The sequence below is a fragment of the Myxine glutinosa genome, chromosome 14, assembly GCF_964187855.1.
Source record: "Myxine glutinosa chromosome 14, kmMyxGlut1.1, whole genome shotgun sequence".
NCBI lineage: Eukaryota > Metazoa > Chordata > Myxini > Myxiniformes > Myxinidae > Myxine > Myxine glutinosa.
Genome location: NC_136274.1, coordinates 26,447,652 through 26,474,702, shown reverse-complemented (window position 1 = coordinate 26,474,702; position 27,051 = coordinate 26,447,652). Strand labels below are relative to the sequence as shown.

General features: G+C 44.5%; 1 protein-coding gene across 1 annotated transcript in view; it reads left to right on the top strand.

Annotated features, from left to right (window-relative positions):
* Positions 1–27,051, top strand: part of LOC137439518 (uncharacterized) — a 104,561-nt gene that overhangs the window by 28,115 nt on the left and 49,395 nt on the right. The window contains exons 5-12 of the mRNA XM_068135345.2: positions 3,668–7,215; positions 9,452–9,525; positions 9,678–9,772; positions 13,143–13,261; positions 14,382–14,496; positions 16,057–16,272; positions 16,665–16,829; positions 16,952–17,092. Coding sequence (XP_067991446.2) covers positions 3,668–7,215; positions 9,452–9,525; positions 9,678–9,772; positions 13,143–13,261; positions 14,382–14,496; positions 16,057–16,272; positions 16,665–16,829; positions 16,952–17,092 — 4,473 coding nt within the window. The remainder of the gene's footprint in view (positions 1–3,667; positions 7,216–9,451; positions 9,526–9,677; positions 9,773–13,142; positions 13,262–14,381; positions 14,497–16,056; positions 16,273–16,664; positions 16,830–16,951; positions 17,093–27,051) is intronic.

The window sequence follows — 27,051 nt, the reverse complement described above, 5'->3', positions numbered from 1 at the left end:
ATACGGTCTGGCACCCCGCTCTGCTCACCAAACTCTCCTCTTTTGGTATCCATGGAAATCTCCACGCATGGCTGGCGGACTTCCTCTCTAGTCATAGTCAACGTGTGGCCCTGAATGGGTTTCTCTCATCTCCTCTTCCTGTTCAGGCTGGAGTTCCCCAAGGCAGTGTTCTGGGCCCTGTGCTTTTTCTGGTCTTCATCAATGATCTCTCTGACTCTCTTGAAAATCCTCTCTATCTCTTTGCTGACGACTCTACTCTCTGTCGCTCCATTCTTCATCCCTCAGATCGGCAGTCTGCAGCCTCCTCACTCTCTGCAGACCTTGACAAAATCACAGACTGGGCAAACAAGTGGAACATGTCTTTCAATCCTGACAAATCTCACACTCTTACGATGTCTCTCCAAAAAGACCGACTGGACAACCCTCCCATCCACTTTCTGAATAATCCTCTCCAAGAAGTTCTGTCACTCAAGCTTTTGGGTCTCACTATCTGCCATGATCTTTCCTGGAAAAACCACATTTCAAATCTGGCCTCCAAAGCCAGTCGCCGACTGGGCATCCTCCGTCGTGCGAAGTCCTTCCTTGGCACACCTGAGCTCCTCACCACATACAAGGCTTTCATCCGCAGCTCAATGGAATACTGCTCTCCCCTCTGGGCTGGTGCTCCTGCCTCACACCTAGCTCGCCTTCACGCTGTTGAAACCAAAGCATTCAGAATCATTGGAATCTCCCGCGATGAAGCTAACTCCAAGGGCCTCTCACTCACTCACCGCAGGCAGGTTGGTGGTCTTTCCGTCTTCTACCGACTCCTCTCTGGCCTTGCCCCCCCAGCTCTCTCTGGGCTCTGTCCCGCAAATATTCCTACAGGTCGCACAAGATCTGCCTGCAACCCTCTTTTGGTTAAACTGCCAAAATTAAGACTCTCTGCTCACCTTCACTCCTTCATTCCTCTTTTCTCCCGCCTCTGGAACAAACTTCCTCACTCTCTTCAATCCCACTCCACCCTCCAAGTCTTTAAAACAGCTGTTCACCACCATCTCTTATCTTCCCCCTTCCAAAACCTTGATCTTTTCTACCCCCGCTAATTTCACCCCAATTCCACTTTTTGAAATACCAACTTTTGTCCTGGAAGTCCTTGGTGTCCTTGTGCTTTATACTTCTCCCTCCCCCCCCCCCCCCCTTCCCATGCCTCCTCCCCCCGGGCCCTCTCCCTTCCACACATCTCCCTGCTCTCGGATGTTGTGTGTGTGTGCTTCCCCTTTTCTCCCCATCTTGTCTTCCGCTCCCTCTTTTTGTGTATTTTGTTTGTCTGGTCGATTTGTTTGTGAAGTTAATGTTAGCTCTTTCACGAGCCTCGATTCAGTATACAAAAAAAAACAAAAAAAAAAAACGGTAAGACAATTGAAAACGAGATTGGATAAATCTGTGCAAGAGACAGAGCAACTTTCTTTGGAAGAATTCCCAGAATGAGTTGATGTCAGAGACAGTAGAGATGGGAGACCACTCCAGATGTTTGATGCCTGCTTGAAGACCTTGCCAGTTGGCTTGAGTGAAATGGCAAGCACGTCGACACAGAGGAGGCTCTCTGAGAATGGCAATTAGACTAAGAGTGAGATTGTTTGACAATGATCTAACCACCAGCGGAGTTTGGAGAGGGGCAGGGGGGCAATGCTCCAACCTTAATTTTTTTCAGTAGTTTACAATTGAGATAAAAACATCCCGTATTTGAACGTAAACTATATTTGTGATTTCAAGTACACTGTAACTACACTAACAAACGGTATTTTTGGAAGTGAGACTTAGCTACCCATTATTAATATGTTTACTTAGCTACCCTTGCCCCACCTCCCTCCCCCACCCCTCCCCCCCCCCCCCCAAATAGGGAAGACAAACTATGCCTATGAATCTAACAGTGGATTGAGTCATTCAGTGCTAAGAACTATGGGGGAGGTTCCTTTTGCTTTTAAAGCTTCTGGATGGCAGTTGCAACATTATCTAGGGGTATTGCTTTGCTGCCGAGTGAGTGAGCTGGTGTTGAATATGAACAAGTGGAAGTTCTGATGGTCAGTTGTGGAGGAATTCCCGACCTCACTTTTCCATTAGGTTCATAGTATTAGAGTTGAATCATTTAAAAATTAGTCTTCACCAATCAGGTTCCAAGCTTAACAGAGTTCAATATTTTATTCATGTATGCATGGAGATGTTACAGAGTTCAAAGTTAAATCATGCGTGCATGGAGAGAGAATCACACATACTGTATCTAGTTACATTTTACCAATTAATATTTGCCAATGAAGGTATTTGCTGCGGGACACTCTCTAACTGGACACTCCAGTTGAGCTCATTTTTATACACTCAAGCACATGGTTGGTTACATCATGCAAGGCCAAATGTGGATGAGATCGAGTATAATGTTTTGGATTACATCGAACTAGACCAAAACTCCACCACGCACAAGACAGAGGAATGCAGACTCTCTGGCGCCCAGGGGCATCTTGACCTTGACCATCAACATACAAACATTCATTTTTAAAACTATCTTCAACCACAGTACAATTAATATAACTTGCACCTGCTCCATTTAAATCCACATCATCATTTAAAATGGTATACTATTTCCTTAACATTCAAAATGGAAAAATAAAAACAGTTCATATCTATACATATAAAAGAAAGTTTTTGTTTGTTTGTTTGTTTGTTTGTTTGTCTGCGCAAGTGCAATCTAATATCCTGAACGGTGAAAGATAGGAGGAAACCTCTAATGCAAAAAATGTCGGGACGGGCCCATTTCGCAATTAAAAGCTGAGCTGAATTATAGTAGTCAATCTTCTACGGCCACGAGTAAAAGCTGAATTATGGTAGTAAATTCATTCAAAAAGAACCAAAAATGTCGGGGCGGGCCCCGAGAAGGTTATAGGCTAGGTGGCGAGGCCGGTCGAGGCCACTCCGGCCAGGCTGGGCCCATTTCACGATTAAAAGCTGAGCTAAATTATAGTAGTCAATCTTCTACGGCCGCGAGTAAAAGCTGAATTATGGTAGTAAATTCATTCAAAAAGAACCCGGGCAACGCCGGGTGCTTTCGGCTAGTTAATTATAAAGTAATGTCGCCCCTGCGAGATGTTTGCATTTCTCAATCCAGGACAAGGGTTGTTGTGACCATAAACCAGCTCCACACACCTTCCCACAAACACTCCATGCAGGAGAACCACCTGGCTTTCCCCACCTCCCCATCATGGCAAGGCTGCTTCAACACACTGCTTTACTCGGGGCAAAATTTATTTTAACACAATATGGACTCCACTGTATTACAACCAACCATATGATAATCCACTATATTTCATTTTGTAACATCCTCACACTCAGTAGTTAAATGTTTTCAATGGTACGTTTTACCTTGTATGTGTCTGTATGTGTATATGTATAACCACGCAAGCATATAAAATATATAAAACAGTAAAAACAGACGAATAGTGTGTGGGTGCGTGTCTAAACGTAAGTGTTAAATTTTAACTTCCACATAGTGCTGCTGGTATGTGTTCATTAATGACTTGGTGCCATTACAGAATTCTAGTTTTTCAAAGGGAGCTTTAATATGCTCCTCGTGTTACTGTGTGTCACAATGGCATGCTGTTACCAAATGTAACATAAAAATTATCTTCTTCCACAGGGAACTGCAACGACACTGGCACACATCAAGAACGAAGATGTGGACCTTTGCAAAATGATTGGGTCCATGAACGATGCACTGAAGTCCTACAGCATGTACCAAAGCACTATGGATGACTACAATAACCCCAACTTCATCACGAGTGTTTCTTACAATGCTGCTGGTTGGAATAATGTCAGCATGTTCATGCAAGCTCTATCAATGAACATGACCAAAGGGTCTGAGAATGGATCATCATTACCAAATGATTTCCTTTATTCCATGATATCATCATCATTTGAACATCTTAAACCGTTACAGAATAATATCAACTTTGCATCAGATTGGTCCAACCTTAACAGAACCCTCAACCAACTCATTGCTAGCATGGGTAGTGGAGCAACTAACGAAACTTTCAAACAAATGACTCAGTTGCTATCCATGATAACAATGTTCCAACATGACATCATGAACACCATGGAGAATGGGTATAACACAGAGTATGTTTGGAACAACGACACGAACACTGCTTTCTACATGCTGGGTTCAATGGGCACTGGAGTGGACAATGAGACTTTAGAACGAATTGCTCAGTGGTTGTCCATGATGAAATTGTTACCAGGTGATATCATGAATGCCGTGCAGAATGGGTCGAGCATAGCGGATGTTTGGAACAACTTCATGAAAACGTTTCAACCTTTTCTGGCCTTAATGGGCATTGGAGATGACAATGAAATTTTGAAAAACATACCTCATTGGTTGTCCATGGTGGAGGTGCTACCAGGTGATGTGCTGAAGGCCGTGCTGAACGGCTCAAACATGGAGAAGGTCTGGAATGACGTCGTGGATACGTCCATCAACTTTCTGTGGTCCACGGACACTGGAGCTGACAAAGAGACTTTAAGACGAATTACTTGGTGGTTATCAGTGATGAAAGTGTTACCAGGCGATATCATGAATGCCATGCAGAATGCATCAAGCGGAGAGGATGTTTGGAACAACATCATGGATATTGCCAACAACATGCTGGGGTCCATGAACAATGGAAAAGACAATGCGATTTTAAACCACATTCGTTGGTTCTCCATCATGAAAGTGTTACCAGGTGAAATCATGGATGCTGTGCGGAATGCGTCAAACAAAGAGGATGTCTGGAACAATCTCATGGATACATGCATCCAATTGCTGTGGTCCATGGACACTGGAGCGGCCAATGAGACTGTAAAACAAATTATTCAGTGGTTCTCCATGATGAAAGTGCCACCATGTGATAGCTTAAATGCCGTGCAGAATGCGTCGAGCACAGAGGATGTTCGGAACAACATCATGAATACTTCCATCATCTTGCTGGGGTCCCTGGACAATGGAGCAGACAAAGAGACATTAAAACGTATTATTTGGTTGTTCTCCATTATGAAAGTGCCATCATGTGATGTCATGAATGGCGTTCATAATGGGTCCAGCGAAGAATATTTCTGGAACTATTTCATGAACTCTTCCAAACACTTTCAGGATTCAATGGGCACTGGAGCTGACAATGAGACTTCAAAACAAATTACTTGGTTGTTGTCCATGATGAATGTGTTACCAGGTGATTTCCAGAATGCAGTGGAGAAAGGGTCGAGTGAAGAATATTTCTGGAACTACTTGATGAACTCTTCCAAACACTTTCTGTGGTCCATGGACAATGGAGCTGACAATGCGACTTCGATACAAATGGCTCAGTGGTTGTCCATGATGAAAGTGCTACCAGGTGATATCATGAATGCCGTGCAGAATGGGTCGAGCATAGAGGATGTTTGGAACAACTTCATGAAAAAGTTTCAACCTTTTTTGGCCTTAATGGGCATTGGAGATGACAATGAAATTTTGAAAAACATACCTCATTGGTTGTCCATGGTGAAGGTGCTACCAGGTGATGTGCTGAAGGCCGTGCTGAACGGCTCAAACGTAGAGAAGGTCTGGAATGACGTCGTGGATACGTCCATCAACTTTCTGTGGTCCACGGACATTGGAGCTGACAAAGAGACTTTAAGACGAATTACTTGGTGGTTATCAGTGATGAAAGTGTTACCAGGTGATATCATGAATGCCATGCAGAATGCATCAAGCGGAGAGGATGTTTGGAACAACATCATGGATATTGCCAACAACATGCTGGGGTCCATGAACAATGGAAAAGACAATGCGATTTTAAACCACATTCGTTGGTTCTCCATCATGAAAGTGTTACCAGGTGAAATCATGGATGCTGTGCGGAATGCGTCAAACAAAGAGGATGTCTGGAACAATCTCATGGATACATGCATCCAATTGCTGTGGTCCATGGACACTGGAGCGGCCAATGAGACTTTAAAACAAATTATTCAGTTGTTCTCCATGATGAAAGTGCCACCATGTGATAGCATGAATGCCGAACAGAATGCGTCGAGCACAGAGGATGTTCGGAACAACATCATGAATACTTCCATCATCTTGCTGGGGTCCATGGACAATGGAGCAGACAAAGATACATTAAAACGTATTATTTGGTTGTTCTCCATGATGAAAGTGCCATCATGTGATGTCATGAATGGCGTTCATAATGGGTCGAGCAAAGAAAATTTCTCGAACTATTTCATGAACTCTTCCAAACACTTTCAGGATTCAATGGGCACTGGAGCTGACAATGAGACTTCAAAACAAATTACTTGGTTGTTGTCCATGATGAATGTGTTACCAGGTGATTTCCAGAATGCAGTGGAGAAAGGGTCGAGTGAAGAATATTTCTGGAACTACTTGATGAACTCCTCCAAACACTTTCTGTGGTCCATAGACAATGGAACAGACAATGCGACATCGATACAAATGGCTCAGTGGTTGTCCATGATGAAAGTGTTACCAGGTGGTATCATGAATGCCGTGCAGAATGGGTCGAGCATAGCGGATGTTTGGAACAACTTCATGAAAACATTTCAACCTTTTCTGGGTTTAATGGGCATTGGAGATGACAATGAAATTTTGAAAAACATACCTCATTGGTTGTCCATTGTGGAGGTGCGACCAGGTGACGTGCTGAATGCTGTGCAGAATGGCTCAAACATGGACAAGGTCTGTTACGAGGTCATGAATACTTACATCAACTTTCTGTTGTTCATGAATAATGGAGCTGACAATGTGACTTCAACACAAATTGCTCAGTCGTTATACATGATGAAAGTGTTACAAGGTGATGTCATGAATGCTATGAAGAATGGGTCGAGCGTAGCGGATATTTTGAACAACATCATGGATGCTTACATCAACTTTGTGTTGTCCATGGATAATGGAGCTGACAATGCGAATTCAATACAAATTACTCAGTGGTTATCCATGATGAAAGTGTTACCAGGTATCATGAAAGCCGTGGAGAATGCGTCGAGCATAGCGGATATTTGGAACAACATCATGGATTCTTCCATCAACTTTCTGTGGTCCATGTACACTGGAACTGACAAAAAGATTTTAAAACATTGGAATCAGTTATTATCCATCATCACTGGATCTGTATATAATGGAAGCCATATAATTGGACAGAAGATACCTGGTTTGTAAGTTGCTTTTTTTTCCACTTTTTTACTTCTGCCACCACAGATGTTTTCACCCCTGTCTGTCTGTTTGTCCGTCTGTTTGTCTATGAGCAGGATATCTCAAAACGTTATGGATGAAGAAAAAAACGAACCACCTTTAGAGGCCATTTTTCCTCGCAGAGCAGGGGTTGGCCTTTTTCGGGCACCCTGGTCCGCTTTTTTGAAGCAATGTTTTACGGCCGGATGCTCTTCCTGCCGCCAACCCTGTTAGTCACCTCTTGCGACACACAGGGAATTACCAGTGAACTGGTACTCAATTTGCCGACCTCGGAAGGATGACAGGCTGAGTCAACCTCCCCTGGTGTTAATTCAGCGATTTTTTTTGTTTTTTTGTTTTTTTGTATACAAGATCGACGCTCGTGAAAGAGCTAACATTAATCACACAAAACGACAAACCGACACACAAAACACAAAAAACAAGGGGAGCGGCAGACAAGATGGGGAGAGTGGGGGAAGGACACAAACACAACATTTGAGAGCAGGGACATCGGGAGGACTTGGGGGGAGGTGGGAGAGGAATAAAACATATGAACACTGCAAGGACTCTGGGATGAATTACCGGGGGTAGAAAAGATCAAGGTTTTCGATGGGGGAAGATAAGAGATGGTGGTGAACAGCTGTTTTAAAGACCTGGAGGGAGGAGTGGGATTGAAGGGAGTGGGGGAGTTTGTTCCAGAGGCGGGAGAAAAGGGGAATGAAAGAGTGAAGGTGAGCAGAGAGCCTAGACTTTGGCAGTTTAACCATAAGAGGGTTGCAGGCAGATCTTGTGCGACCTGAAGGAATATTGGGGGGACAGAGCACAGAGAGAGCTGGGGGAGCAAGGCCGGAGAGGAGTCGGTAGAAGACAGAAAGACCACCAACCTGCCTGCGGTGAGTGAGTGAAAGGCCCTCGGAGTTGACTACATCGCAGGAGATTCCAATGATTCTGAAAGCTTTGGCCTCAACAGCGTGACGCCGAGCAAGGTGTGAGGCAGGAGCACCAGCCCAGAGGGGGGAACAGTATTCCATTGAGCTGCGGATGAAAGCCTTGTATGTGGTGAGGAGCTCAGGTGTGCCAAGGAAGGACTTCGCACGACGGAGGATGCCCAGTCGGCGACTGGCTTTGGAGGCCAGCTTGGAAATGGGGTTTTCCCAAGAAAGACCATGGCAGATAGTGAGACCCAAAAGCTTGAGCGACAGAACTTCTTGGAGAGGATTGTTGAGAAAGTAGATGGGAGGGTTGTCCAGTCGGTCCTTTCGGAGAGACATTGTAAGAGTGTGAGATTTGTCAGGATTGAAAGACATGTTCCACTTGTTTGACCAGTCTGTGATTTTGTCCAGGTCTGCAGAGAGTGAGGAGGCTGCAGACTGCCGATCTGAGGGATGAGGAATGGAGCGGCAGATAGTGGAGTCATCAGCAAAGAGGTAGAGAGGATTTTCCAGAGAGTCGGAGAGGTCATTGATGAAGACCAGAAATAGCACAGGGCCCAGAACACTACCTTGGGGAACTCCAGCCAGAACAGGAAGGGAAGATGAGAGAAATCCATTCAGGGCCACACGTTGCCTATGACCAGAGAGGAAATCCGCAAGCGATGAGTGGAGATTTCCCTGAATACCATAGGAGGTGAGTTTGGTGAGCAGAGCTGGGTGCCAGACCATATCGAAGGCACGTGATATGTCAAGTGAGACAGCTCTGATTTCCTGTTTGGCATTGAGGACCTCCATCCATTGTTGAGACAGCAGAAGCAACATGTCCAGAGTAGAATGACCTGGTCTGAAACCAAATTGATGATCAGAGATCAAGCCATTGGAGAAGAGGAAGGATTTGATATCTGAAGCAATGATGGATTGATCGGGATTCAAACCCAGGATACTTGGATCCCAAGCCAGCACCGTAAACACTAAGCCAACACTAGGATGGACGTTTTGAAATGAATTTTTTTCGTTTGAATGGTAAATATGAATGCAGTCGACTAGCTTCAGGTTGTATTTGTAATATTGTTGCAAATACAGGAATCGATGGTGTTCCAGTGGAAGAAGCCACGACTAGAATGAGGAAATGGCCTCCGAATGAAATTGCGTCGTAGTTGCAATCTGGCGCCAAACACTAAATCTCATGTTTATAATGTTTATAATGTATATTTGAAGCACATACTACATTGTACTGCGTTTTGTTGTTACTTGTTTTATTGTTTCTTTCTTTCTTCTTTACCGTCAGAACTTCTTTCTCCGGGGCATTGTACATTTCCTACTACAAATGGTTTGAAAGCAACTTGGCATTATCAGACAAAGGTAATGTGATGGACGAAGGTTATGTTTTCACCCGTCTGTCTGTTTGTGAGCCGGATAAGTTCTTACTGATAATAATGTTGTGACAAATTAGTTTTTAATTTCATTCAGATGAAATATGCACAGTGAACAAATGTTCCCCGCATTCATTGCAGATTCTCGCTGCCTGGCTCAAGGACAAGACCAATTGCTCAGCTTTTTCGTGGGTTCAATCCCACTGTCATCCTTCGACAGTTTGAGTGAGAATCAGGTAATTGTAACGAATGACAAACAATGTGAACAGATGCAGCACAGTAATGCACATTGTGAGCACTTGTTTTGTCATCAATTCAAAACAAAACCTCAGATTGGGACAGCATTTGGCTCACTAATTGGTTTGTTGCGAATTTTTAGGGAGTACTATTCTAGGAAAGAACAAACATGAGTTGTGCTGTACATCAAATGCTCCATTTTTCGCTCTCCGTGTACTGCTTTTACACCTCCCAAACCCCAGCAGAACCTCTGGCCGCGATGCCCCCTCCACTCCCATCTCACGTTTGTCTGTGTGTTGTACCATCCTCCCAACAGTGACAATTGCATCTACATATTTCTCTCAGACGACATGTACCAAGTTTTAATCACTTATCCCAACTCTTTCTTTCTCATATGTGGTGACTTCAATTGTCACAAAACTAATTGGCTGGGTGTTGGTACCCTCCTCACCAGTCATGGCACTTCTGCAATGGACTTCTGTGACTCCATGGGACTGACTTAATCTGTGACTTTTCCCACCCGGATCTCTGCCAATGTCAAATCTTCCCTTCTGGTTTTGATGACCAAATTTCCTGCCAATGTATCTTGCTCATCCTCTGCCACGTTTGGCTCATCAGACCATGTACTTGTGAAGGTCCATCATCTTCATAGCATTCTCAGAGAACAGTCTCAGCGCCGGCGAGTCTGGCAGATCACTCAGACAAACTGGCAGGGTCTACAAGCAACAATCAGACATCAGGGCTGGTCTCCTATATCTACCGCCCCTGATATTAATTCAGCCTGGGAAATCTTCCACAGAAACCAGATGTCTCTTATACACTGATTCTTCCCATCTTGTCTTCAGTCATTGTACCCTTCCTCCCGCTGTTGGTACTCTGAATCCTGTGGCGATGCAGTTGCTTTAAAACAACTTGCATTCTCATCCTGGAAGGCAAATCCGACTTAAGGCAACCTCAGATCATTCCACAAAGCCTGCACTCTCAGGAAAGCCAGAAAACAGCATCTGTCCAATATCAAGAATGAACTTTCAAACTTGTCTCCCTCCTCTAAAACCTGGTGGCACCTTGTCAGATCTGTCTGTGATGTATGCTCCTCTTCCATCCCTTCCCTCTCTTCAAATTGAATGACGACTGAGTCGGCTTGTGAGAAGGCCGAATGCCTCAATTCTGTGTTTGCTTCAAAATCTCGTGTCTCTATTCATACCCAGCTGCTCCTGAATTCCGTCTTTTGCACATGCAAAGATGGAAAAGTTTCTGGCAACCCTTGACTCTAACACTGCAACTGGACCGGACGCATCAGCTTACGCGTCCTAACAAGCTGCTCTTCTGCTCTTGCACTTCCTCTCTCCCCTTTTCATCTGTTTTTTTCTTTTTTACCATAGGTCATCTTCCATCTGCTTGGAAATCAGCCAACATCACAGCATTACACAAAACGGTGCAAAAACAGATCCTCTTAACCAATTAGCTTTCTTCCAATCATCAGCAAGGTCATGCAATGCATCATCACAGTCGACATAAAATCATTCCTTTTCTCCAACAGCCTCATGTCAGATCATCAATTTGGATTCATACCTGGTCACTGTACCTTGGGCGCGCTGCTTCTACTCTTTCAACAATGGATGGAGGTCCCTCAATGTCAGACATGAGATCAAGGCCGTCTCTCCCGACATATCTCGAGCTTTCGATACAGTCTGACATCCCTCCTTGCTCTTCAAACTGTCTACCTATGGAATCCAAGGCCAACTTCACTCTTGGATTCCTGACTTCCTCCACTCTCGTAGCCAACATGTGGCTCTCAACGGAACCCTTTCTTCTCCTCTCCCTGTCAAGGCTGGATTGCCCCAAAGCATGGAGAGGTAGGGGAGAATGAAAAGGAAAGACAAGATGGATACATAAGCAATGTTTTGGGAGGAGTGGGGGTGGTTTAACAGGGGTAGAAAAGGTCATGGTTTTGGATGGGGGATGATCGAAGATGGTGGGGAAAAGCTGTCTTAAAGACTTGGAGGGAGTAATGAGATTGAAGAGAGTGTGGAAGTTGGTTCCACAGGTGGGAAAAAAGAGGAACAAATGAGTGGAGATGAGCAGTGATTCTGGGTTTTGGGAGTTTCACTCAAAGGGGGTTGATGGTGGACCACGTGCGTCCTGCAGAAATCTGGGGGGATTGGACCAACATGGAGAGTACAGAGGGACAGGTCATGTTTGATTGTTTGGGAGCAATCACCGAAGCAGCGCATCGCCTCATCCACTTTCCGCCTGTACTCCAGAAGCCTTCTGGTAACAAATCTCAGATACAAGATACAGGTAACAAATCTTATCTGAGTGTTTCTCAGCAAACCTCGTTAGACGCAAAGTCTGACCAGCGATAGCCAAGGATTGAGAGACCTGATACCGAAGGAGTTCAGTGTTTGTCTCAGATCCTTGGTTCGGGGTTCAACTTGCATCCGTACAGCAAAATTAGAAGCACAAAGGACTTAAAGACTCGGACTTTCATCCTACATAGGGACCGACACCACCATACCCCACGGTCCAGTGAATCCATTTCTCCCCAGGACTGACCCAGACACCCATCGACTTCTAGCTCACAACATGCCGAGGTGCTTCATGCCAATACATATCCAAATGTCCCAGTGTGGCCCTAAACCAACACTTTGTACAGGTGGTGCCGAAAACTCTGGGATAAAATAAAAATGGACAAACAAATAAAATACCCAGTGCTGGCGAATAAAGTAACATTTGCACCATAAATAAAATCATGATGACGTAAGGAATATACATCTTTTAAAAGCAATTTATTGGCGCTGAGGAAGCGCCTTTAGCGATTGACTTCCAGCCAGTGTAACGCTAATTCCTGTCACAGGAATTCGGAGATCATATAAGTGGGCGTGGCAGTTCCTGATTGGTTCGTGTTGGGGAACGCCTTCTCGCTGCCGACGTGACGTAAATTCGCGCACGCGCACTGGTGAAGCTTACTCGATCCCATATTACATGTACTTTCATTGCATACAAATTATACTTCCTCCTAGAAATTCCAAGCCCGAACCTCAGCGCAATCCAAGAGGATTCACTTGTTTTTTGTTGTAACCAATTTATTTATTTATTTTTATTGGTTTAGTTGATTGGTGAAACTGAGGCTATTGTTGATGTATCGAGCTGTTTTGTGACTAATCTGTAAGAACTATGTGATGATTTATTATTTGCAGTTGATCTGCATCGTTGTTATTGAACTTTATTTGATTCAATTTTGTGCCTTCTGTCTATATATTATGTACACACAAAGGGGACGAGGGGAAGGTGTCAATAATTGTGTGATATTTGCATACATATTATGTATATTACCTCATCACTCGGTACATTTGGACTCTGTTGCAGTCTTGTTCCCTTGTTGGTGAACACACCTGGTTCAAGAAAATGTCCTATCATCTGAAACCAAACCAGGCCAAGTCTCTGCTCAAGAAACTCGGATCTGGCTGCAAAGTGCACTTGGATAAGTACGTTTTGAGTTTGTGTTTTCATGTGTAATCTATCGTCTTGATAATGTACAGTAGGCCTATTGTGAGGAAATATATGGTATCGATTCATTAAAGGCATTGAACATGTGAATGTTTCGTTATTCCTTCTCTAATTAATCATTCTTCTCCAATTGTATTTCCTTCCTTTTCCTTGTTCTTTCACTACCCTTGCTGGTCTAAAGGTTTTTTTTTACCCATTTGTCGGCTACTGTTGAAGTTAACTAGTGCATGAGGGTTCATTGGAGTAGTTGAATTGTGGTTCCAGTAATGGCTCCCAAGAGTGAAATAACACGTGACGAGTCTGTAGAAGTCAAAGTTCTGGCTTCGTCTCATTGGACATGGAGCTACTGGAAAAACTGCTGCTAAAGATAGATGGGCAAATCAAAAGGTTGAAACGGTGATTAGGCCCCAAACAGTGGAGTGAGAAAAAGTTTGAGATGTATGTTCTGTACAGGTAAATCAAAGTTTGAATTATTTGTCAACAATCAAAAACGGTTTGTTCCACAGGGAAAAATAGAGAGTTCATAGAACATGACATCACGCAATGTTACTTCAATCTTCACTGAAATAATGGTTTTAACGACCGTTTAAAACAACCCGGAAGTTTAGTAAAATTTAAGTAGTCCAGAAGCAGGCCTGAAAACCACCCTTATACACCACCGCATTGAACATTTATTTAAATCGAAGTACTGCAAAACTGGAAGTTCTTCGAAGTATTATGAAGGAGATTTGTGTATGATACCGTCTTCAATTATATAATTAAGTTTAAATAAAATTAATATTGTAAAAGTTGCGTAAATAAATTATTTCTGGGATTTACCGCCATTTTCCGCAGTGCCTATTACATCGCTCTATCTAACACGTTGCATTACTTCTTCGTGCCTGATGTTTGTGTCCTTTATAACTTCCTTAAAAACAGTGGGTTTCCTGTTTGGAATGATTTTCAATTTTCTTTGACTCGAGGTTGTCTCGCTTTTCACACTGGTTAAGTGAGTTGTTAAGATTTTACTTGCACACCATCCCGAGCCACAGAACTTCATGCCCCCTCTGCCATTCATGAACCGGTCGTTGTCCGTAACTGTTGACCGTGTTCCACCAGATATGGAGGCCTCGTCTGTTTTCTGACAAAGAAGGAAGTGGGTTATCTGGATTCAGACTGGGATCGGAATGTGGTGCTTCATCAGCTGTCCAAATGTCGGAACAACGTTCATAAAGTGAGTGAAAAAGCACCTCGTACTCCTTCTAATCCACCGTGTCCAGCTTTAGCTGCAAATATATCTTTGTCTTGGCCTGTCCTGCCATCCGTTGCATTTGTTATTGCACAAGTGAATAAAAAATGTGTGCTAAATTAAAAAGGCAATGTAGGGATGACAAACTACAGTATAAAAAAGGTCCTAAACAAGATAGGGATGATGTTGGTTCAGAGAGTAGCTAACAGTATTGCCGTCACATAACAATCCCTACATCACTGCCTCATTTACACTTCATCAGTTATTGCTTCAAGCTTCTACAAACATTTCACTGGTTACCACAGTACTTGATTACTCTTGTAGTGTAGCCACATAATGAGACTGTACAAATTAGCAGTCCGAGTACAATGTTATATGTTCAGTACATGATCATCAACTTCCTACAAACTGCATGGACAACTCTCATAACAGCATTCTATAATTATCTCCATTTGTGATTGGTTACTCTAAGTTGATAAAAAAGAAAAGTAGGAAAGACAACCGAAGCTGCAAGAAGTCCCTGAAATTATACAGGAGCTTCTTATACTTATGCAGAAATTAAATATAGGAGCTTCTAATACTTTTAGCTCGGCCTAGCCCTAGACAATAGTCTGGAGGCAGTGATGTAGGGATTGTTATGTGACTTGGTACCCTGGGAGTCTGTGAACAAGATATTTACTCCCGCCAGGGAGTAACGCATTCGATCGTGTCCGTCCGTGCGTGTGTTCGTGTGTTCGTGTGTTTGTGAACAAGATATCTGGAAAATTTCCGAACGGATTTTGATGAAAGTTGGTGGGTTGATTGCCCTTGGGATGAGGAAGAATTGATTAGTTTTTGGTGAAGCTCAGGATATTATTCCGGATCCAGGAATTTTTTGAAGGATTTTTTCCCATTGGAAGATAAGGCTCCAACTTGACCCACGGCAGGAGTATGCGCTCTACTTAGTGGCGTTGTAGTTGAAAAAGTTGTGGACGGATTCGGACGAAATTTGGCAGAGAGGTAGTGTATATGACACGGACGAAATGATTCGATTTTGGTGAAGATCCGCTTCGGATCCGGCTAGTAGAATTTTTTAAGTGATTCTTCACCATTGGGAGATCGGGCCAAAAACGATACATAGCAGGATATCTCAAAAAGTTATGGACGGATTTGGACGAAACTTGGTGGACAGGTTGCGTGTGTCACAAGGACTAATCAATTCGAATTTGGTGAAGATCTGAATGTTGGATTCGGATACGATAATTATTTAATTTTTAAGTGATTCTTCACCATTGAGGGATCAGACAAAAAGCGATATATAACATGATATTATGGACGACTTATGACTAAACTAGGTGAATGAGTTTGTTCGGCGACAAGAACAAGCTGATTAGATTTTGGTTCAGGTCCGAATCCAGATCCGGCCTATCATTGGGATACAAAACAAACTGTTTAGCCTGGTGGAGGTTTGCGCTCTACCGAGTGCCGTTCTAGTTTTCACAATGGTTTCACGTTGTCATTTGTATTTCTAATAACAAAAATCTTGCTATCCATCTTTGCTTCCAGATCTACAAAGAACTCGGTAAAATGAAGGTTCCTTACTCAGTTGAAACCATTAAAACTCTGGGGAATGAGTCATCGTCAATGCTGGACATGGAAGCCCTGGATAAACTGAACAGCTCAACTGTGTTGAAGGTGGTTGCTTCCCTGGGAGAAGATTCGGGCTGGAGTCGCAGTCAGGCCTCAAATATCGTAAAGAAAGCGATGTCTTCCGACAAAGGCGTGAGTGGTTGTTGAACCTGGTTCTTCCACCTCAGTTATTTTGGTGTTTTTTTTGTTTTTTTTTTGTTTTTTTTTGTTAGTCATTTGGTCTTTCTTTTTTAAAATCTTTATTTCACTGGTCTTTATTTTGATTATCCATCCCTTGGAATTTGCTCGATTAGAAACTCGTTTCATAATCAAATGGGATATTTATATGGCATTCGGCTGCTGAATTGACGTGGTACGTTTGAATGACCTAGTTGGGATGGCCAGTGTTTAGCATTTCCCTATGAGCACATTGCACTTAGATAATGGAATCATTTGCAGGATCCAACCCGGTTTTCATGAAACTTGTGCCTTTTAATGATGCTTTGATGGTGAAACGTTCAAGTTTGCATTTTGTGTTTATTCAGTTTAACACATCCGAGAGTCTTGTCAGACTTGGGAGTCTGCTAAAGGGAGTGGATAGCAAGGTCTTTTCTTCGATGTCCCCTGCTGAGCTCAAGAAAGCATCCAAGACCCTGTCCAAGCAGTCTTCAAATATGAGTCCTACACAGCGAAAAGCCATTGTATCTCAGGTGACAAAGCTTATTTGTGGGTATTAGAAAATGTTATACATGAACAAAACATTTGATATTTTAACAATAAACATTAACATTTGATACATTAACAATAAACAAATATCACTGCATTGTTGCAGATGATGAGTGGCTCGAACGTTTCAGAAATGATGGAAAATCTCAGTGGAAAATTAATCCAGGACATCCCTCTGAAAAAACTTTCCAGTCTCCAAACCGTTGATGCTTCAGTCTTCCGTGACAAGAAATTCTCTCCATCGCAGGTGATGTGATGCACGTGAAGGATGTGATACATGTGTGATGGATGCACTTTTGTGCGATGCATGTGATAGATATGATATATATGATATATATGATGAATATGATGAATTTGATGGATATGATGGATATAATGGATATGATGGATATGATGGATATAATGGATATTATGGATATAATGGATATGATGGATATGATGGATATAATGGATATGATGGATATTATGGATATGATGGATATAATGGATATGATGGATATGATGGATATAATTGATATGATGGATATGATGGATATGATGCATATAATGGATATGATGGATATTATGGATATGATGGATATAATGGATATGATGGATATGATGGATATGATGGATATGATGGATATGATGAATATGATGGATATAATGGATATGATGGACATGATGGACATGATGGATATGATGGATATGATGGATATGATGGATATGATGGATATGATGGATATGATGGATATGATGGATATGATGGATATGATGGATATGATGGATATGATGGATATAATGGATATAATGGATATGATGGATATGATGGATATGATGGATATGATAGATATGATAAATATGATGGATATAATGGATATAATGGATATGATGGATATGATGGATATGATGGATATATATATATAATGGATATGATGGATATAATGGATATGATGGATATGATGGATATGATGGATATGATGGATATGATGGATGTCGTGAAAATCAAGCTCAGACACGACTTGACCTCTGGGTAGGTTTAATATCATTTAGATCTGTAGTACATCCTGTAAGAATACATGCATGCAACAGGCATTAAAATCAGAGTATTTCATGAGCAATGGTCGATTCAATATAGCAATGGTCCAACAGAGAGGACAGTCAGCGCAGCATTTAGGGGCGTACATACCATTCAAACTACAGGACTATGTCACAGTGAGTTCCGCTGGAGTGTCCGCGCACCCCGGTTGTCCCAGGTCTTATAGACGCCCCTTCTGTAGCGAGCACACCCTGGGTTCACCTTGGTATAATTTCACTACATTCTCCCCGCCGTTAGAACTATACTGCCGCTCGGCAGGTTGCAAGCAAGCATCAGCAATAAACGAATGGGTCACGTCAATCCACGTCAGTCGGTCCACCCGTAGCGGTCGGGGCGGCGAACTTCCCTGCCAGTTCGTGTTCGGAATCTACCGGGCACGGCGTCCCCAAGCCCGGAGTCCCCCGCGTCGGAATAGCCGCCGGAGGTGGGATTCGGAGGGGGCGCCCCTGCGCCTTCGGGCACGGGAGTGGGGAACGACGGGAGTAACGGTGGTAGTTCCATAGGGGAAGCTTCGGTAGAGTCCATAGACTCGTAGACGGGTTTGTCGATATCCCTGTCGTCGTCCCCACATGGGGCGAGATGGCGTACGGAGACAGTAGACTCGCGGCCATCCGCCGTTAACACGCGAGCATGCTCGGGATTAGCCTGGAGGACCTGCACCTTGTCAACAAGGGGGTCGTACTTGCTAGCGCGAACCGCTCGTTTGAGATAGGCGGGCCCCGGTTCAGCGAGCCAGCTGGGTAAAGATTGGATACTGCCGGAGCTTCTAGGGTGGTGGAACACTCGTTCGTGAGGAGTCTGGTTGGTGGCAGTACATAGGAGAGCCCGGATCGAGTTTAGAGCGGCAGGTAGCGACCACGCCCATTTATCGAGGCCTCGGCCGAGGGTCCGAAGGCTTAGCATGACGGCCCTCCATATAATCCCATTAAAGCGTTCGATCTGCCCATTTGCTTGGGGCCGGTACGGGGTGGTGTAGCTCGAAGCGACATTATGCTGGAGCAAGTAGCCCCTCACCTCCTGGGACAGGAACACCGCACCCCGATCGGTATGCACGTAGGCCGGATACCCGAACATAGAAAACAAATTCTGCAGGCACCGAATAACCGTGGCAGCCGACATATCCCCGCACGTGTAAGCAAAGGGGAATCGGGAATACTCATCGACGATAGTGAGCAGATAGCGAGAGTTGCTTGACATTGGCAGCGGCCCTTTGAAGTCCATCGCCAAGCGCTCCCACGGTCTAGTAGCCCTAACGAGTGTCCCCATAGGAGGGTTATAAAAACGCGGTTTGAGTTCCGCACAGATCGCGCAATCACGGCAGATGCGGCGGAGGTCCTCAATCGAGTACGGCAGATTGCCCTCGCGCACAAAATGCGCGAAGCGCGTTACCCCGGGATGACACATAGTGCCGTGCAAAGTGCGCAGCCCCTCCAAAGTTACAACCCCCGCGCAAGTGGCCGGCCTCGATAAGGCGTCAGCGACTAGGTTATCCTTCCCCGGGCGGTATTTGATGGTGTAGCAGAAGTCGGCGAGTTCGATACGCCAACGGGTGATTTTCTCATTCTTAATGCGCTGAGCATGTAAGGTGTCGTACATAAACGCAACACTCTGTTGGTCCGTGATGATTTGGAAACTCCGCCCAAGCAGATACGGCCGCCATCGCCGAATTGATTCGACGATCGCGTACGCTTCCTTTTCGACAGACGAATGCCGCCGCTCGGCAGAGGTGAGAGTCCGCGAGAAGAAAGCCACAGGGCGGCCTCCTTGGGAGAGAGTCGCCGCTATCGCATGATCCGAGGCATCACTCTCCAAAACGAAAGAGGCACTCTCGTCAATCGTCGCAACAGCGGCGCCAGCGATGTCGACTTTAAGGCCCTCGAAGGCCGCCAGGGCGGCCGGGCCCATGGGGAAAGTGTCGCAGGCCATGAGGGGGCGGAGCTTCGCGGAGAAATTTTGCACCCACTTTGAGTAGTGGGCGTACAGCCCTAGAGCGCGTTTCAGCGAAGCCCGATCGCTAGGCGGAGCCATATCGAGCAAAGGGCGCAGACGCTCCTTATCCGGAGAGACGGAGCCATGGGTCACGGTGTACCCCAAAAGGTCTACCGTGCGTAGAGAGTATCGACACTTAGCCGCATTCATGGTTAGGCGATATTTCCGCGTGACCTCGAGGAAGCATTTCAGATTAGCGTTGTGATGCTCCTGGTCATACCCACAAACCGTAAGATTGTCCAGATAGACAAAGACATCGGTCAAATTCTCCTTCGCAACGAGGTCATCCATTGCCCTCTGAAAACAAGCGACTCCGTTAGTTACCCCAAAGGGAAGTCTCGTGAACTGGTACAACCGCTGACCCGATTCAAAGGCTGTAAAGACGCGATCAGCCCTAGAGATGGGGACTTGATGATACGCACTACGCAGATCGAGAGTGCTATAAACGGAATACAGGGCCACCTGGCATACCAGGGCGTCCATCCCCGGTAAGGGGTAGGCATCCAGCTGTGTAAAACGATTAATCGTCTGCGAATAGTCGATTACCATGCGCCGGCGGTGGGCCTCACTCCGCACCACTAAGACTTGGGCCCGCCACGGTGACCTACTGTGTTCTATAATACCGTCCTTTAAGAGCAGGGCCGTTTCTTCCGCAATGAATTGCGCGTCCGCGCAAGAGTAGCGCCGCGATTTGACGGCTACAGGGGTACAATCAGTGGTCAGGTTGGGGAACAGTGAGAGTGGCTCCATGTCCATTTGAGTGAGGGCGCACACAGCGAGCGTGTCCGGCCCACCGAAGTCTATTTCAAAACGTCCATGCCGCTTAAGGAAATCAAGTCCTAACAGAACGTCAGCGCATAAAGCAGGTAATACCATGAGATACACGTCCGGGAACGTGCGTCCCTTTATCACAAGTTTCAATCGACACGCCCCTTTTGTGCTCAACCGAAGTCCCTGAGAGGCCATGAAGATCCGGCGGGTTGTCCCGAGAACCGGCCACCCATGTTGATGCACGAGTCGCTGATCGATAAAACTATCCGTGGACCCCGTGTCAATCAAAGCTTGCGCAAAAACGCCCGCGACCGTGAGCGGAATGATGGCCTGCGCAAGGCCGGCAGACCCGGCAGGTATTGTACCGGCCGGGCGAGAAGATCGCGCCTCGCGGGTGGATCCCACGCCGGCTGCAATCCTTTGGGCAGCGTCGGCAGGTTGGGCCTCAGCAGGAGCATTGAAGTCAGTTGGCTCATCAGCAGTTTCATTTGCCAGAGTGGGTGTGTGTAGGTCGTAAGAGCAGCCGCCAGATGGCGCTCGAGTCACGTGAGAAAGATCTCTGCCGTCTGCAGATTCATATGCCAAAGTGGGTGCATGTAATTCGTAAGAGCCGCCGCCAGATGGCGCTCGCGTCACGTGAGAAAGATCTCTGCCGTCTGCAGATTCATATGCCAAAGTGGGTGCATGTAATTCGTAAGAGCCGCCGTCAGATGGGGCTCGAGTCACGTGCTGCGTTTGCCGCACATCGAGAGGAGTTTCCAAAGCAGGAGCATGTCTCTTGTTTGAAGTAGGCGTTCGAACGCCAGTCAAGGTCGGTCGCGCTGTGGCCGGTCGCGTTCGCGCCATTTGTTTCGGCGGCCCGGTGTATCTCACCAAGGTCGGGCGTGTAGCCAGAGGCCCGCGAGAAGGAGAGCGGCTCTTCAAAGCCGAGTGAGGCGCCCCGTCCGGCGCTCGATCCGTTGGCTCCGCGATGAGCCCATTCAAGGTCGCGCGGGGACGCGTGCCCCGAGCGGCCTTCCTGCAGACCTTTGCAAAATGGCCCTTGGTGGAGCACAGGTGGCATGTAGCCTCCCGGGCCGGGCATTCAGAGCGAGGGTGCTGCCGATTCCCGCAAAAATAACATTTTGCATACCGGTCAGGCCGTGGCCGGGCAGCGGCGGCAGCAGTGAGGCCGGAAGCGGAGTCCGCTTCAGGAGCTCCCAGAGACTCGGCCGTAGTGGTCGGGTCCTCCTCCGTATCCTCGGCGGTAGCCCTCTCCGGTCGCGCGAGTTGCGAGGTCCCCGCCACGACTCGTGGGTGATCATATGCGGTGGATTGTTCTCGGGCATCTGTGTATACGCGTGCCAGCCGTAGTGCCTCTGTAAATGTCAGATCCGCGACCTCCAAGAGTCGGAGCCGCAAGACTCCAGAATTAATTCCGGAGATGAATGAATCTCGGAGCAAGTCGTCCTGCACTTGCTCGTGGGTCCGGACGTCCTGCACGCAGTCTGCCAACAGGTAGCGCAACTCCTGTGCGAAGCGATCAATCGATTCAGATGGTTGTTGTCGCCGCTGAGAGAGTTGATGTCAGCCGTGCACAGCGCTCCATGTCTTTATGTAGAGGCGCTTCAGCTCGGCTAGAGCCGTAGCGTACGTCCCAAATCGAGAAATGTTCCGGAAAACGGTGTGATAGACCTTCGACTGTAACACGGACAGCTTCATCGCTGCGGTGGGCTCTGTTTCATGAGCAGCAAAGTAATTCCCCAGCGTTTTGAGCCAGTGAGTGAACTCTGATGCTGATCCCTCAGCTTGAGGGTCGGCTCCGAGAATCGGTACCACGATCATCTTGTGGTCAGCCATTCCGGCGATCTAAATGATATTAAATGTCGTGAAAATCAAGCTCAGACACGACTTGACCTCTGGGTAGGTTTAATATCATTTAGATCTGTAGTACATCCTGTAAGAATACATGCATGCAACAGGCATTAAAATCAGAGTATTTCATGAGCAATGGTCGATTCAATATAGCAATGGTCCAACAGAGAGGACAGTCAGCGCAGCATTTAGGGGCGTACATACCATTCAAACTACAGGACTATGTCACAGTGAGTTCCGCTGGAGTGTCCGTGCGCCCCGGTTGTCCCGGGTCTTATAGACGCCCCTTCTGTAGCGAGCACACCCTGGGTTCACCTTGGTATAATTTCACTACAATGGATATGATAGATATGATAAATATGATGGATATGATGGATATAATGGATATGATGGATATGATGGATATGATGGATATGATGGATATATATATATAATGGATATGATGGATATAATGGATATGATGGATATGATGGATATGATGGATATGATAGATATGATAGATATGATAAATATGATAGATATGATGGATATGATAGATATGATGGATATGATAGATATAACAGATATGAAAGATACGATGGATATGATAGATATGAAAGATACGATGGATATGAAAGATACGATGGATATGATAGATTTGATGGATATGATGGATATGATAGATATGATAGATATGATAGATATGATGGATATGATAGATATGATAGATATGATGGATATGATGGATATGATAGATATGATGGATATGATAGATATGATGGATATGATAGATATGATAGATATGATAGATATGACAGATATGAAAGATACGATGGATATGATAGATATGATAAATATGATGGATATGATAGATATGATGGATATGATAGATATGATAGATATGATGGATATGATAGATATGACAGATATGAAAGATACGATGGATATGATGGATATGATGGATATGATCGATATGATGGATATGATAGACATGACAGATATGAAAGATACGATGGATATGATAGATATGATGGATATGATAGATATGACAGATATGAAAGATACGATGGATATGATAGATATGATAGATATGATAGATATGATAGATATGATATAGATATGATGGATATGATAGATATGATAGATATGAAAGATACGATGGATATGATAGATTTGATGGATATGATGGATATGATAGATATGATAGATATGATAGATATGATGGATATGATGGATATGATAGATATGATAGATATGATAGATATGATGGATATGATAGATATGATAGATATGATAGATATGATGGCTGTGATGGCTGTGATAGATATGATAGATACGATGGATATGATGGATATGATGGATATGATGGAGATGATGGAGATGATAGATATGATGGATATGATAGATATGATAGATATGATGGATATGATAGATATGATAGATTTTTTTTTTTTTTTTTTTTTTTTTTTTTTGTATACAAGATCGAGGCTCGTGAAAGAGCGAACATTAATCACACAGAAAGACAAACAGACACATAAAACAAATAACGTCGGGAGCGGTAGACAAGATGGGGAGAGAGGGGGAAGGACACAAACACAACATTTGAGAGCAGGGACCGAGAGACATGGAGACATCGAGAGATCTGTGGGAGGGAGAGGGCTTTGGGGGGGAGGCATGTGAAGGGGGGGGGAGGCATGTGAAGGGGGGGGAGGCATGTGAAGGGGGGGGGGGGGTGGGAGAGGTATAAACATATGGACACTGCCAGGATTTCCAGGAAATAAGTTGGAATTTCAAACAAGGCGGATCTGGGGTGAATTAGTGGGGGTAGAAAAGATCAAGGCTATGGATGGGGGAAGACAAGAGATGGTGGTGAACAGCCGTTCCAAAGACCTGGAGGGAGGAGAGGGACCGAAGGGAGTGTGGGAGTCTGCTCCACAGGCGGGAGAAAAGAGGAATGAAAGAGTGAAGGTGAGCAGAGAGCCGAGATTTCGGCAGTTTAACCATCAGAGGGTTGCTGGCAGATCCTGTGCGACCTGTAGGAATATTTGGGGGACAGAGCACAGAGAGAGCCGGGGGAGCAAGGCCGGAGAGGAGTCGGTAGAAGACAGAAAGACCACCTACCTGCCTGCGGTGAGTGAGTGAAAGGCCCTCAGAGATAGCTTCATCGCGGGAGATTCCAATGATTTTGAAAGCTTTGGATTCAACAGCGTGAAGCCGAGCCAGGTGTGAGGCAGGAGCACCAGCCCATAGGGGAGAACAGTATTCCATTGAGCTGCGGATGAAAGCCCTGTATGTGTCGAGGAGCCCAGGCGTGCCGAGGAAGGACTTCGCACGACGGAGGATGCCCAGCCGGCGACCGGCTTTGGAGGCCAGCCCGGAAACGTGGTCCTCCCAAGAAAGACCACGGCAGACAGCGAGACCCAAAAGCCCGAGCGACAGAACCTCTTGGAGAGGACCGCCGAGAAAGTATATGGGAGGGCCGTCCAGTCGATCCCTTCGGAGAGACATAGCAAGAGAGCGAGACTTGGCAGGACCGAAAGACATGCTCCACTTGCTTGACCAGTCTGTGATTTTGTCCAGGTCCTCAGAGATATGATGATATGATATGATAGATATGATGGATATGATAGATATGACAGATATGAAAGATACGATGGATATGATAGATATGATGGATATGATAGATATGACAGATATGAAAGATACGATGGATATGATAGATATGATAGATATGATAGATATGAAAGATACGATGGATATGACAGATATGATGGATATGATAGATATGACAGATATGAAAGATACGATGGATATGATGGATATGATGGATATGATCGATATGATGGATATGATAGATATGATGGATATGATAGATATGATAGATATGATGGATATGATAGATATGATAGATATGATGGATATGATAGATATGACAGATATGAAAGATACGATGGATATGATAGATATGATAGATATGATAGATATGAAAGATACGATGGATATGACAGATATGATGGATATGATAGATATGACAGATATGAAAGATACGATGGATATGATGGATATGATGGATATGATCGATATGATGGATATGATAGACATGACAGATATGAAAGATACGATGGATATGATAGATATGATGGATATGATAGATATGATAGATATGATATAGATATGATGGATATGATAGATATGATAGATATGAAAGATACGATGGATATGATAGATTTGATGGATATGATGGATATGATAGATATGATAGATATGATAGATATGATGGATATGATGGATATGATAGATATGATAGATATGATAGATATGATGGATATGATAGATATGATAGATATGATAGATATGATGGCTGTGATGGCTGTGATAGATATGACAGATATGAAAGATACGATGGATATGATAGATATGATAAATATGATGGATATGATAGATATGATGGATATGATAGATATGATAGATATGATGGATATGATAGATATGACAGATATGAAAGATACGATGGATATGATAGATATGATAGATATGATAGATATGAAAGATACGATGGATATGACAGATATGATGGATATGATAGATATGACAGATATGAAAGATACGATGGATATGATGGATATGATGGATATGATCGATATGATGGATATGATAGACATGACAGATATGAAAGATACGATGGATATGATAGATATGATGGATATGATAGATATGACAGATATGAAAGATACGATGGATATGATAGATATGATAGATATGATAGATATGATAGATATGATATAGATATGATGGATATGATAGATATGATAGATATGAAAGATACGATGGATATGATAGATTTGATGGATATGATGGATATGATAGATATGATAGATATGATAGATATGATGGATATGATGGATATGATAGATATGATAGATATGATAGATATGATGGATATGATAGATATGATAGATATGATAGATATGATGGCTGTGATGGCTGTGATAGATATGATAGATACGATGGATATGATGGATATGATGGATATGATGGATATGATGGAGATGATGGAGATGATAGATATGATGGATATGATAGATATTGTTACGTTATCCGGTGGGGAATCTCACTGCCGGCAGCAATTTGTTACGGTGCTCAGAGGAATCCCGCTCCAAGACACGGAATGTGTTATGGCCCGGGGTTTGGGTTTACTACGAGGGGGTTAACCTCCGTTCTCTCCCGAACTTATCGGACCTGCGGCTGCAGCGCACGAATAACTTCGTACTTAGCAGGTTGCAAATTAGCAACTACAAACACCAATCGGAGAACGTACCATACGTACCCTCCGGCGGTTTCCTTTGTTCCCTGATGGAAATTTACACAGCCGAGCGAAACCGTTGGTCACCGCCAGAGGGATAATGCTAAAGCCATTCAGTCAATGTTAAACTGGATACGAACAATGGCGGATCAAACGAGAAGAGACATTCACGAACAGAGAAAAAGGAAAACGTTTAAACAATTTGATTTATTGCAGATATTTACAATGTGAT